The following is an 11,862-nucleotide window of genomic DNA, read 5'->3' on the forward strand; positions in this document are numbered from 1 at the left end:
GCCCGCCGCACATAATGGGATCAGTAGACTCATCCTTGACACTATCCGGAATTTTAGTAGTAGCTACCATTGGCACAATACTTCTGGAAAGTGCGAGTAAGCTCGACAGCATGATAGACAAACTTGGGGCAGTGAGCTTCATCCAAGCCAATCGGATCATATATCACCGTTGCGCCAAACGGGTTAAGCCAGCCTCTATCGCACTTTGCACTTTATCCATCCTCTTATTTCTGAAAACGCAGGCGGGAATGGCTCAGCAGTAGCTTCAAGTGTAAGAATAGATCAGCACAGCAATGCCACCCATCCTTGCCAGCATTCATCGCGTTATTGGAACTCACATTAACCTGGCACTAACTACCAAGCCATGTTGATTCAGCCGCAGAGACGCTGCTAATATCATTGGACCAGTAAGGGAAACGTGTTACATTTTCCTGTTGTACCACCAACAACGAAAGCCACATAAGTTTGGGCTGTGCCAGATCCAGGCATTAATCCGCCCATGTCCCCAAAATAGTGACCGAGTTACCATTTGCTTCAATTTACTTCTTTTTCAGCTGGTCTTTACTTTTAACTGTTGGTGTGTGTCTAGCTCCATCAAGAAATTCTTGTTTAATTATTCCAGGAAAAATGAACAAGATTCACCTGGCAGAAATGTTCAAGTTTAATATCTCTCACATCACAGGCTGGAGGAGATTAGCCGTCTATCTCACCGCACTGGTATTTTTCCTCACCTGCGTTCTCGTGGCAATACTTGTCATATCACTCTATGCAATTCACGGCGGCGTCATATCAATTAAGAACGATACTGTACTCTGGGAGGCGGAGTGTGACAGCACGGAAAAAGCCAATCTTTGGTTACATCTTGCAATCAATATCATCTCTACTGCTATCCTTGCATCGTCGAATTTCTTCATGCAGGTTCTAGTTGCACCTACTAGGAAGGAAGTTGACCGCGCTCACCAAAACGGCTACTGGGTCGAAATTGGAGTACAGTCATTGCGCAATTTCTTCTTCCTACCTCGCCATAAGAATCTGCTATGGTTCTTATTCTCGACAACATCGGTGCCACTCCATCTTATCTTCAACGGTTGTATCCTCGAGTCCCGAGCATCTAATGCATTTTGGGTTCTTATTACATCAGAAGAATTCTTAAAAGGCGCACCATGGTCTATCATTGACTTCGATAAACGAGGATGGGATGACGAAAACGCTTATTTAGCTACTGTTTCCCAGATTCAGAAAGACGTAAAATCAGGTGGGATCGCCCGATGGGAGACGATCAGCTGGTCAGAATGCATGGAACGTTACAACTCTCCCGACAAAATTATTTATGAACATCGCCATGTCATCATGGTAGTTAAACCAACTATCCCCGGGACCAAAGGTTGCAGCAAAAAATATCGTGATGGGGAGGAAAGACTGTCCTCACTCTGTAGGTCGAAGACATTTATCCATGTCGATTCAACGGCTAGTGCAAACTTAACCGAAGTGCCGTGGCTGGCCTCCTGGGAAGCAGACTCATATATATTCGACTATTCAGTTCGCCCAAACCCTCGCAGTGGAAGGCCACCAAAGGTCTGGCTACAAGAAGGGCCTTGGGACACTGGGATGGATCCAGAAGCCGGCATCGATTACTGTCTGTCCGAGAAATCTAGAGCTTCTTGTGGCTTGGTTATCTCAAATCGTCTTTTGTTTATTGTTTGCGTCATGTGCAGCTTTAAATGTATTCTCTGCGTTGTCACCTTCTTTCGGGTATTCCGCAGGAATGACGAACCTCTATTAACACCTGGAGACGCCGTCGCTTCATTCATCGCGAGACCTGGGGAAGACACAAGGAACATGTGCAACCTAAACACGAGAGACTTTAGCATGTATGACACAAGCTGGTGGGATGGACCCTATTCGGGATATTCCAAACTCGATAGGTCAAAACCTTGGATTTTACAGAATGGCAGAGTTGGCGAAGGCAGCACGAGAACTGTGTGGTGTCTCTCATATCTACCAATTATAACATCACTTATCCTTGCCGCGAGCTTGTTTGCTGAAGCGGTTAAGAACCAGCCTATGTAAGTACCTTTTTCTTGATCCCATCAACCGCACTTGGAGAGTCGACACCAACACTTATCTTACAGTCGAGAATCTCGGTTTGAGCATGATCCCATGCACCACCCAGTTGTATTAGGTGCAATCACAACGTCTTCATTGTTAGGTCTTACTACTATCGCCAATATCCCGCAGCTACTACTGTCAATTTGTTACATGGCGTTGAACGGGCTAGTGACCAGAATGATGACCGAGTATGAATGGAATCGGTATAGCACCGACTTTCGCTCGCTTCGTGTCACTAGCCCCGTGGGTCAACAGCGCTCCACATACCGGCTTCAACTCCCCTACAGGTGGTCAATCCCAATCCTATTTATCAGCGTTTTGCTGCACTGGGTTTATTCCAATTGTATATATGTCAGTAACTACAATTGTAAGTATAGCCTATTGTGATCATGTAATGTCTGTCTAATATCTACAATAGTTTACGATTCCAACCTACCTTACGGTCTCGTTGGAACTAGTCGTAGTCTGAAGTATTCCACGATGGCGATATTGATAGCTCTTATCTTATCATCAATAATTGCAGCCCTCCCCTGCATTCTTTCACAAATCCGACTACCAGGAAACATGACCTTTGGGGGAAGCAATTCCAAAGTCATCTCTGCTGCCTGTCATTGTGAACTACCCAAGTCAAGCAACTCAGCTCTGACGAATCAGGAATTGTTTGTGCCAAGTTCGTCCATGGCCAGGATTTGTGACGATGAGGCGAACCTGCTACGCGACAACGATCCTGCTGATGCCAATAGTTCCACAGATTCAAAACTTCTATATCAAATGTCGTTACAAAAGTTAAAGTGGGGAGAAATCACCGAGGCTGTCAACAGCGATGGTGTTGGTCACTTAGGATTTGGGACTGAAGACCAAGATATCACTGCTCCAGTTGAAGGAAGACTCTACACTTAACGATAGATAGCTTGAGCTTTTTTGGTAGTACGTAGAAAGTCGTCTACTTTGTCGGCCCAATTACCTCGTTTTATTTTCTTCGTGTCTTTAACTTTGCTTAACTATCTTTTTTTTTCGGATTTAAGACTAGAAATATTTCTTCGATCAATATATTTACAAAAGTCACGTGGTGCGTCAGCATCGATGTTGAAGACAGATATGACTCCACAGCTCCTCTGACTTGTTATGTCACTAGCATCCTTTCTCGTAACATGAAGCCACAAGACCTTGTCTGTTCCAAATGTTGGATTGACTTCTTCGATACTGAGTCTTTCGAAAAGACTTGTACTGCCGAAGACGACCCGTATATCCATCACGAGACGATTGCAACTTGGACATTGGACGAGATAAAAAATGCCTCATCATCTGGTTGCAATTGGTGCAGTTTTATTGCGACATTCTTGGATGGTTCAAAGCATGGAAACACCCCTATAAAAGTGGTGTTACTCCCTGGCCGTGAAAGACATCGTGCTACACCAACGGGTCGCAACGTCTTTTTTGTCCGCATTTATTATCTATGCGGAGAAGATGAGGAATTTGTTGATACGTGCAGCATCTATGCCTTTACTCCCAGTAACGATGAAGCATCCGCACACGTCACCGCACGTCCGTTAAGAACAGATGTTGGCAGTCAAGCCGCTAGTTGTCAAGTTCAATCGTGGCTCGAGGAATGCAAAGGACACGATGGCTGCTCAGATCCAAATACAGAGACTGTCCTCCCTACAAGAGTCATCGAAGTCAGCCCTATAGATCAACTTGAACCACGGATCGTTGAAACTAGAGGACTCAGAGGAAGGTACGCAACTATGTCATACTGTTGGGGCAAAACATCATTCGAGGCACTCAACCAATCCAACTATGGCCAATTCTCCAAGAAACTTGAAGTTAGCATACTGCCTCCTACGTTCAAAGAAGCTATTGCCATAGCACGCAGTCTTTCCATCCCGTATTTGTGGATTGACGCCCTTTGCATCATTCAAGACTCCGAAGATGATAAGAATCGGGAAATTTCATTGATGAAGGATATCTATGCCTCTTCTTGTCTGACGATCGTCGCCACTTCTTCACAAGACGTTCATGGAGGGTTTCTTCAAGACCGAACCCATGGGAAGAAATATTTTACGATACCGTTTCGCATGAAATCCAACCTTTTTGGTAGCTTCTCCTTTGGCAACCTCGAGGACGTAGCATACGATGAGCGTTCTGAGCCGCTTGCAAAACGAGCTTGGACATTGCAAGAACAACTCCTTGCTCAACGTACTGTCACTTATGCTAGTCACACCATGATATGGGCCTGCAAAGCTGGTACAAAAACCTTTGGCAATTCCTTCCACTACCCCTATTACGACAGTTGGGATACACCCACCAGTCTGAACCTAAACAAGCTATTGATGGATCCCCAAGACGCAATAGAATTGAGGTATGATGCGTTGAGCTGCTGGTGTCGGCTTGTTTCAGCCTATTCCCTTAGACATGCCAGCTTTGAGAATGACAAGTTGAACGCAGTGGCTGGAATTGCGCTCCATCCCTCGTTTACCCCAGTCCTGGGTCCAGAGTATCTTGCTGGAATGTGGACATACAGACTGGCACTACAACTGACGTGGTATGTCGAACATCACCACCGAAGTCTGCCTAATGGCGAAAGACTCGAGTCGCATCGGCCAAAGACATACCGCGCGCCTTCCTGGTCTTGGGCAAGTGTGGAAGGCGGCATGATTGTGTTCTACGATCTATTCCAACCTATGTATGGTGTAACCCTTATTTGCAGAGTTGTGGAATGTTCAACAACGCCAAGGCTAAGCCAGAACCCCTTTGGAGAAGTGATTTCGGGACATCTTAAGGTTAAAGGCTGGTTGAGAACTGCCTGGATCTACCCAGAGACGTCTAATCTTGTCCTATTACCCATCCTGGATGGAGAAGGAGGTGGAAAAAGCACTATATCTCAACAGGAATGTTATGAGCAATTCGTGGAGGATTTTGTTGCTAAAAACCCAGATATCAATCTAAACGAGAGACCAGAAGTTCTGCATGGAACATGGAATAACAATACTGTCGGTAGCTGTGACGAATCTCGGTTTACTGAGCCGATGATTGTGTTCTGTCTTGGGGTAGCTTGCGAGGGGTCAGAAGAACACACATGCGGTTTATTACTAGCAAAAACGGCCGATGAAGGCGCATATACGAGAATCGGCCAATTTATGAGAGGGAGGAAGAAAGACTTTAGAAACAAGCACCTACCCATTGAGGAGGTGATAATAGTATAGCCGAAAGGATATTTAATATACAGCCAAATTAACCTTTCTATTAGGTTTGTCTCTTTTTGCATTTATTAGATTACATGGCGCCTTGAGTTCGTGCTATGCCATGGTGATAAAGAATAGACATTTACATTCTATCTATGTCCCAAATTACTGAACCTTTCCCCTGGAGTCGACCGGCCAAATATCCTCAATAATTCCATTGCGATGAGCATAATAGAAATCGTGAAGATTAACGGTCGGGTCAATATGGCTGGGAATCATCTCGACCCTGTCACCAACCTTGAGTGATGGTGTCCCCTCTTCCCAGTTCAACGATCCGTGCTCGTCACCCAACTGGTTGTAGGCGTATCTTTTATCTTTACATTCAGAAAGACCACTGTCGGTTGTCAGACTCTTGAGACCCGTGTCTATCGTGACTTGTCGTTCGCCTTGCTTGCTGACAACCGTTGCGAGGAATGACAGACTGTGGGAATAGTATGCTCCAATAGCATTGCGATAGTCTGTATCCATGAAAATGAAGGATCCAGGCTGCAACTCTGTTACACCTGGTACTGTCGCACAGAAATCCGCTGTGCCAGTCCCTCCAGTTGTGACAACCTCGATGTTGAATCCCTCTTTCTGCAGCTCCTTGGAAGTCTCTGTAAGAATACGCATTGATTCGAGACATTGCTCTTTCCGGTCTTGAAAGTCGTGAAGATGTTGCAAGTGACCTTCGTAACCTTGGACACCAATAAGACGCATGTGCTTCAAATTTTCGATATGTCGTGCCAGTGCTAAAGCACCTTCGGGTTTGACACCGGTACGATGAAGTCCAACGTCCAAATCGATCAATACGTTGATTGGTTCGGAAACACCTGAGTCTGCCAAGGCATTATTGATAGCCGTTGCCGCCTCTGCATCGTCCACCACTATCCGTAGATCTTGATGCTTCTTGAAGAGCTCAACCAATCTTCTAACTTTGGCCGGGCCGACGATTTCACAAGTAATGAGGAGGTCTGTAAAGCCGGCAGCAGCGATAGCTTCAGCTTCACTCAGCTTTGCGACGCATCCGCCTTTGGCACCAGCGGCAACAAGCTTTTTTGCAATGATAGCGCTCTTGGTTGTCTTTAAATGCGGTCGGATATTGCGCCCTGTTGGAAGGAGTCTGTCCATGAGCTTCTTGATGTTGGCTTCCATAATATCAAGGTCGACAATCATGGAAGGAGTGTCGAGGTCATCCAGGCTGTCGCCCACTTTGGGAGAGTACATGTTGGCAGTATTAGACGAGGTTTTGTGGTGAGAGATTTGATGGGTTGTGGTAATGGATCGTGATGATGGATATGTGTTATGAGTGAGTGAACAGATTGGCATATATATCGGGTTTACTTTTACCCTCCGAAATTTGATTCCACAAATTGTAATTGATAGTCTTAAAGTAACGTTGTATATAGATTACATACAGAGCACAGTGCGTCACTCTCCCCGCCTCTAATCTCATGACCTTTTGTTCGCCGATCTTCCCTGCTTATCGCAGTTCCTGTCTTCCCCACCTAGACTAGTGGGTAACAGAAACAATAACCTCCTGAGTCTTAGGATATAAAAATAAGTAGTCTAAGAACACTAACCTAAAAAGCATAAAGTGTCCTACTAATTTCGTCTCTTATGCTTCCAGCGGTCAATTCTTCTTTTCATACCCTGAGGCCCCTCACAGGAACCAGCGAAATTCGGGGACAGATGGACCATCGCGCAAATATTGAGTGGGCACATCAGCAGCCGTAGTCTTAGTCCCCGCTTTGCGATTTCTTCGCATGTTATCAAGCATCATAAACCCACCCAAAAGACCCGCTATGAGACAACCGCAAGCTCCAAAGCAGGCTGTTGTGATAAGAGCAGTCGGGTATTTGGGCTTTTCGCTCTCGCGGAAAATGTTGCTTGATACGAGACCCATCAAGTTTGCTAATGGGACGCCCACTGACGTGAGCACTAATCGCTGGCCCTCGTGAGCCGTATTATTGTTGTACCAAGTTGATAAGAGGACAGATGGTGCAGAAGTGCCCCAAACCATCATGAAGCATGCGAAGTAAGCCAGCTGTAACTGGGCTTGAACGTCGGAGATTGCAGCATAGATGATGAAGCCGACAAAGGTAAAGGCAAATCCGAGCATGATGAAGGGGAAACGAATGCGCAGAAAATCGGAGCTAAAGGCCAGGATGAGTAACATGACTGCACCGCCAACATTGGGAGCAACTGTTTTCACATATCAGTAGGTGGACTACATTAGATCCGGTTAACATACCAGTGTAAAGATTGGTCTTGATAGTCCCATACCCGAGACGCTGAATAATTTGCGGCATGAAGAGCGCGACGGACTGGATCGGTACACCGAGGCAAATCTCAATCAAGAGGAAACAATACGTGGTTGGTTGTTTGAAGATCTTGATCGAGTCCTTGAAATTGAACTTTTCCTGCACAATTGAAGATGAATCGACCTGCATTCGGTGAAATGCCAATGCTTTTTCTTCTTCACCAAGAAATTTCGCTTCACCAGCTGATAGCGGAAGATACCAAAAGGCAAATATGGAGAAGAGGACGGATGCTGCACCTTCCATGATGAACAGATAACGCCATACAAACATCTTGGACTCGATCTGGAAGACTCCAAATGATAAGAGTCCGCTCTGTTCTTGTTAATATTTGTCCTCTCTGGGTCACATTAAAACTTACAAAGGCATTAGCGATGTTGGAAGCCGCGTAAAAGACAGCTAGACGACGTGCTAACTCTCCACGCCTGTAAAATGTTGTGAGATAGTAAATCACAAGCGGGAAAAAGCCTGATTCTGCGACACCCAAAAAGAATCGAAGGGCGAAAAGACCTCCAAAGTTCTGGACACAAGCAGCCAAAAGAGTCATGGAACCAAACGTGAACATCAGAATTGGAAGAACTCTAGCAGGGCCGTACTTCTTGCCAATGATTGCGGTCGGTGGAGCAAAAACAACATAAGGGACGAAGAAGATTGATACCAAGAGGTTGTACTGTCCTGGCTGGAAGTTGAGATCTGATTGATGTGAGTTGTTGCCAAACTGAACCTGTGGAGCGGAACGTCTTACTGTCGCTCAATCCAGCTGTTTGGGCGTTTCCAAGGTTGCCTTTATCTAAAGCATTGAATAAATCTACCAAAAATGTTAGACAAATTGACGGAACGCGTGCAACGCCTATCTTACACATGATAGCTAAGACAGGCATCAAGCGAACGTCAAACTTGCGACAGAGTTGACGTTCGGCGATGCGATCAACGACACGGGCTGTTTCTCCTTCAGCGACATCATGAAGCGTGTCGTCGATGAAGTCATCGCCTTTGTGATCTTTTGGATCCATACTGGCGTATTAATCCGTAGTATCTTGCGAGAGCAGTAACTTTCAAGTGAACAGACAAGTCTAACAATGATTGTGAGAGTGTAATATCTTGGATATTGTTTAAGAAAGAGCAGCGCGGAGTAATATAGCTTGATGTTACATCAATCGGCGATGTGATAGGTAGGTATCAATGGTTACATATCCAAGGTATGTTATCTCAAGGTACACACTGTATCATCAGTATCTAATCTGTACATGATAGTGATTATTACCCTACAATCTGGGGGTGGGTCACTGTCCTCTTTTGCAAATACGCCGAGTGGAGATTCTTTTGGCTGTACAGTATGAGTTTACAGTGTAACATAACATGTCGATCTTAGTCCACTGCCTATCAGCCGAGGCATTAATGACGGAGGTTTCAACATAGTCACCAGAATAATCGGCAATAAATAAACCTCCGTTCATACAACGACATCTTTACCACCGACTGTCCTTACGATCTGAGTATACTTTTCACCTCCTTCATTATTCGACCCTTGCAGACATCGCAAGTACAATATGAGCAGCCAACCCCCATATCCCCTCCACGAGTCCGTGGTCGGCCGAATAGACCCCGAATACGCCGCCTTCTATAACAAACACATTATAGACAAGCAACAAGTTCATCTTCAACCTATAGAAGCATCACGGGCCAGTGGTGTTCTTATTCCAGGCAGTGGGCCATTGCAACCAGTCGCCAGCACAGTCGATTACAAAGTCAAACGAAAGGAAAGCGATGGTCCCGACGTTAGTGTTCGATGCTTCACACCGAACGGTGAGAAGCCAGCAGCGGGTTGGCCAGTATGTATTTACTACCACGGTGGAGGGTGGGTTCTCGGTACAATTGAGACCGAGAACGTCATCGCGTCGCACTTATGTGCTCGAGGCAAGTGTGTTGTCGTCAGCGTAGACTACAGACTTGCACCTGAGAACCCTTTCCCCGCTGCTGTACACGATTCTTGGGAGGCTGTCTTGTGGGTCATCGGGGAAGGCGAAGATATCCTTGGGTTAGACACATCGAAATTGGCAACAGGTAAGTTACAATTGCTTCAACGAATTCCCATGGGTAGAAACTGATTTAGGATATTCAGGTGGCTCTTCTGCTGGTGCCAACTTGGCAGCCGTAATGTGTCAGAGGGCCGCCGATCGAGCATCGCCCCAGTTCTCACTGCAACTCCTTTCAGTTCCAGTAATGGACAACACGGCCGACATTACAAATAATGAGTCGTGGAAAGAAAACCAGAATTCACCGGCGCTCCCAGCCCCTAAGATGCTTTGGTACCGTTACCATTATCTTCCTAACAAAGATAACTGGTCCCATCCTGAAGCTAGTCCACTGTTTTGGAAGGGGGATTTCTCAAACCTTCCACCAGCGTGTTTTGTTGTTGGTGAATTGGATGTTCTTCGCACAGAGGGCGAGCAATTCGCAAAAAAGCTGCGAGATTCTGATGTCAAGGTTGAATTCAACGTAATGAAGGGTCAACCACATCCATTCATTGCTATGGATGCAGTCTTGGAGGCTGGTTCAAGAGCCATAACGCTGTTCTGTGACGCTCTTTACAAGACCATGTATGAAACATGGTGACTACAAGTTATCACATAGAGACTATGTAGTTATCAACGGTATCGACTTATTCTGAATATCAGCCACCGCTAAATCGTTTAACTATCCCATTGCTATTGCTCAAATATTGTAAAAATGTATTCCTGTATAAGACCCAGCTTGCGGTAGCATTAACAGCGGTTATTAATATTCCGTGAGCAGAGAAGTGTCGGTGGGATATGGAGATCACCGACTCCCTACTGGATTAATTACGGAAAAATAGCAACCGGTGGGGCACAAACCTATGGACGTTTCAGCGTGACCGTGACATCGCGAATCATATTGAACAGACGTGTTTCATTAAAAACGGTAGACGAGGCCCGCCGGCCCGGTTGATGGAGATATACCCTGTAGTCCCCATTAAACCTCAAGTCAAAGCTGTAAATGGACCGATTGGAAATACACTCTAGCGGTAACTGGCTACCACTGTAAAGTGATTTTCATCCAATGTGAATTAATCCACCAATATAGGACACGGACGGAATTCCGTTGTCAATGGCATAAGTGACCCCTTGATGATTGGGAAACTAGATATAAAGGCACCGACGAGTGCATATTGCTTTTGTTGTAGACATCTCAGTAACAACTCATCTTACTACGGCTCACAATTACAATTTCTCTCCAACACGCATTGAAAATGAAGACCACACTTCTCTTGGCTGGTGCTCTTGCACCTTTTGCTCTCGCTGAGGATCTCTGCGAGCAGTACGGATACCTCGCCAACGACGGCTACGCATTCAACAACAACGCCTGGGGTAAGGACGCTGGAACCGGTGACCAGTGTACTCATGTCGACTGGACTAACGCCAACGGTGCTGGATGGCACGTCGAGTGGAACTGGACCGGCGGTCAGGACAACGTTAAATCCTACCCCAACTCGGCACTCCAGATCGGAGCAGACAAGAAGATTGTTAGCTCCATCACCAACATGCAGTCTACCGCCGAATGGACGTACAGTGGTGAGAGTATCCGCGCCGACGTTGCTTACGATCTGTTCACTGCTGCGGATCCTAACCATGAAACCTCGAGCGGCGAGTACGAGCTTATGGTCTGGTAGGTGTATTGAGTCCACTACTTCAAATAGACTTACTAACGTGTCTAGGCTTGCTCGATATGGCGGTGTTCAGCCCATTGGAACCTTGCAGACAACTGTTACCATTGAAGGCCACAGCTGGGAGCTCTGGGTCGGCATGAATGGCAGCATGAAGGTCTTCAGCTTTGTTGCGCCTACCCCGGTCAATGACTTCAATGCTGATATCAAGCAATTCTGGGACTATCTCGCCAAGTCGCAGAACTACCCTGCCAGCGAGCAGTACCTCCTCAGTATGTATATTCAGATTGGTTATGTACCAGGTCATTTTACTAACGGATTTCCTACAGCCTTCCAGTTTGGTACCGAACCCTTCACGTAAGTTTACTTTGTTCTTCTCGTTATATTCGTACATGCTAATAATTTATTACAGTGGACAGAACGCCAAATTCTCAGTCTCCAACTTCAACGCCCATTTGAAATAAGAGGCTATCTGGAAGGAAATAACATCCCTGGTGTAGGATGTGTGCATTTCTCTGTTAAATAT

At 45.9% G+C, this 11,862-nt stretch overlaps 6 protein-coding genes across 6 annotated transcripts; 4 read left to right on the forward strand and 2 right to left on the reverse strand.

Moving 5' to 3' along the window:
* Positions 1-627: 627 nt before the first annotated feature.
* On the forward strand, positions 628-3,009 carry FPOAC1_007145 (uncharacterized protein; the record flags this gene model as incomplete). Its single annotated transcript, XM_044851613.1, has 3 exons — positions 628-2,066; positions 2,133-2,476; positions 2,528-3,009. 3 exons carry the CDS (start codon positions 628-630, stop codon positions 3,007-3,009), a joined length of 2,265 nt encoding a protein of 754 aa, XP_044710325.1.
* A 251-nt stretch (positions 3,010-3,260) lies between these two features.
* Positions 3,261-5,312, forward strand: FPOAC1_007146 (uncharacterized protein; the record flags this gene model as incomplete). The annotated part of the gene is made up of 1 exon (XM_044851614.1): positions 3,261-5,312. The coding sequence occupies one exon, from the start codon at positions 3,261-3,263 to the stop codon at positions 5,310-5,312; it is 2,052 nt and encodes a 683-aa protein (XP_044710326.1).
* Positions 5,313-5,456: 144 nt separating this feature from the next.
* Positions 5,457-6,557, reverse strand: FPOAC1_007147 (uncharacterized protein; the record flags this gene model as incomplete). Its single annotated transcript, XM_044851615.1, has 1 exon — positions 5,457-6,557. The coding sequence occupies one exon, from the start codon at positions 6,555-6,557 to the stop codon at positions 5,457-5,459; it is 1,101 nt and encodes a 366-aa protein (XP_044710327.1).
* A 436-nt stretch (positions 6,558-6,993) lies between these two features.
* FPOAC1_007148 (uncharacterized protein) lies at positions 6,994-8,664 on the reverse strand (the record flags this gene model as incomplete). The annotated part of the gene is made up of 5 exons (XM_044851616.1): positions 6,994-7,535; positions 7,585-7,966; positions 8,013-8,344; positions 8,397-8,459; positions 8,511-8,664. The coding sequence occupies 5 exons, from the start codon at positions 8,662-8,664 to the stop codon at positions 6,994-6,996; spliced, it is 1,473 nt and encodes a 490-aa protein (XP_044710328.1).
* A 537-nt stretch (positions 8,665-9,201) lies between these two features.
* On the forward strand, positions 9,202-10,267 carry FPOAC1_007149 (uncharacterized protein; the record flags this gene model as incomplete). Its single annotated transcript, XM_044851617.1, has 2 exons — positions 9,202-9,715; positions 9,774-10,267. 2 exons carry the CDS (start codon positions 9,202-9,204, stop codon positions 10,265-10,267), a joined length of 1,008 nt encoding a protein of 335 aa, XP_044710329.1.
* Positions 10,268-10,922: 655 nt separating this feature from the next.
* On the forward strand, positions 10,923-11,800 carry FPOAC1_007150 (uncharacterized protein; the record flags this gene model as incomplete). The annotated part of the gene is made up of 4 exons (XM_044851618.1): positions 10,923-11,338; positions 11,388-11,608; positions 11,666-11,693; positions 11,749-11,800. 4 exons carry the CDS (start codon positions 10,923-10,925, stop codon positions 11,798-11,800), a joined length of 717 nt encoding a protein of 238 aa, XP_044710330.1.
* Between the last annotated feature and the right edge of the window lie 62 nt (positions 11,801-11,862).

This window comes from Fusarium poae, chromosome 2 (genome assembly GCF_019609905.1).
Source record: "Fusarium poae strain DAOMC 252244 chromosome 2, whole genome shotgun sequence".
Classification (NCBI taxonomy): Eukaryota; Fungi; Ascomycota; class Sordariomycetes; order Hypocreales; family Nectriaceae; genus Fusarium; species Fusarium poae.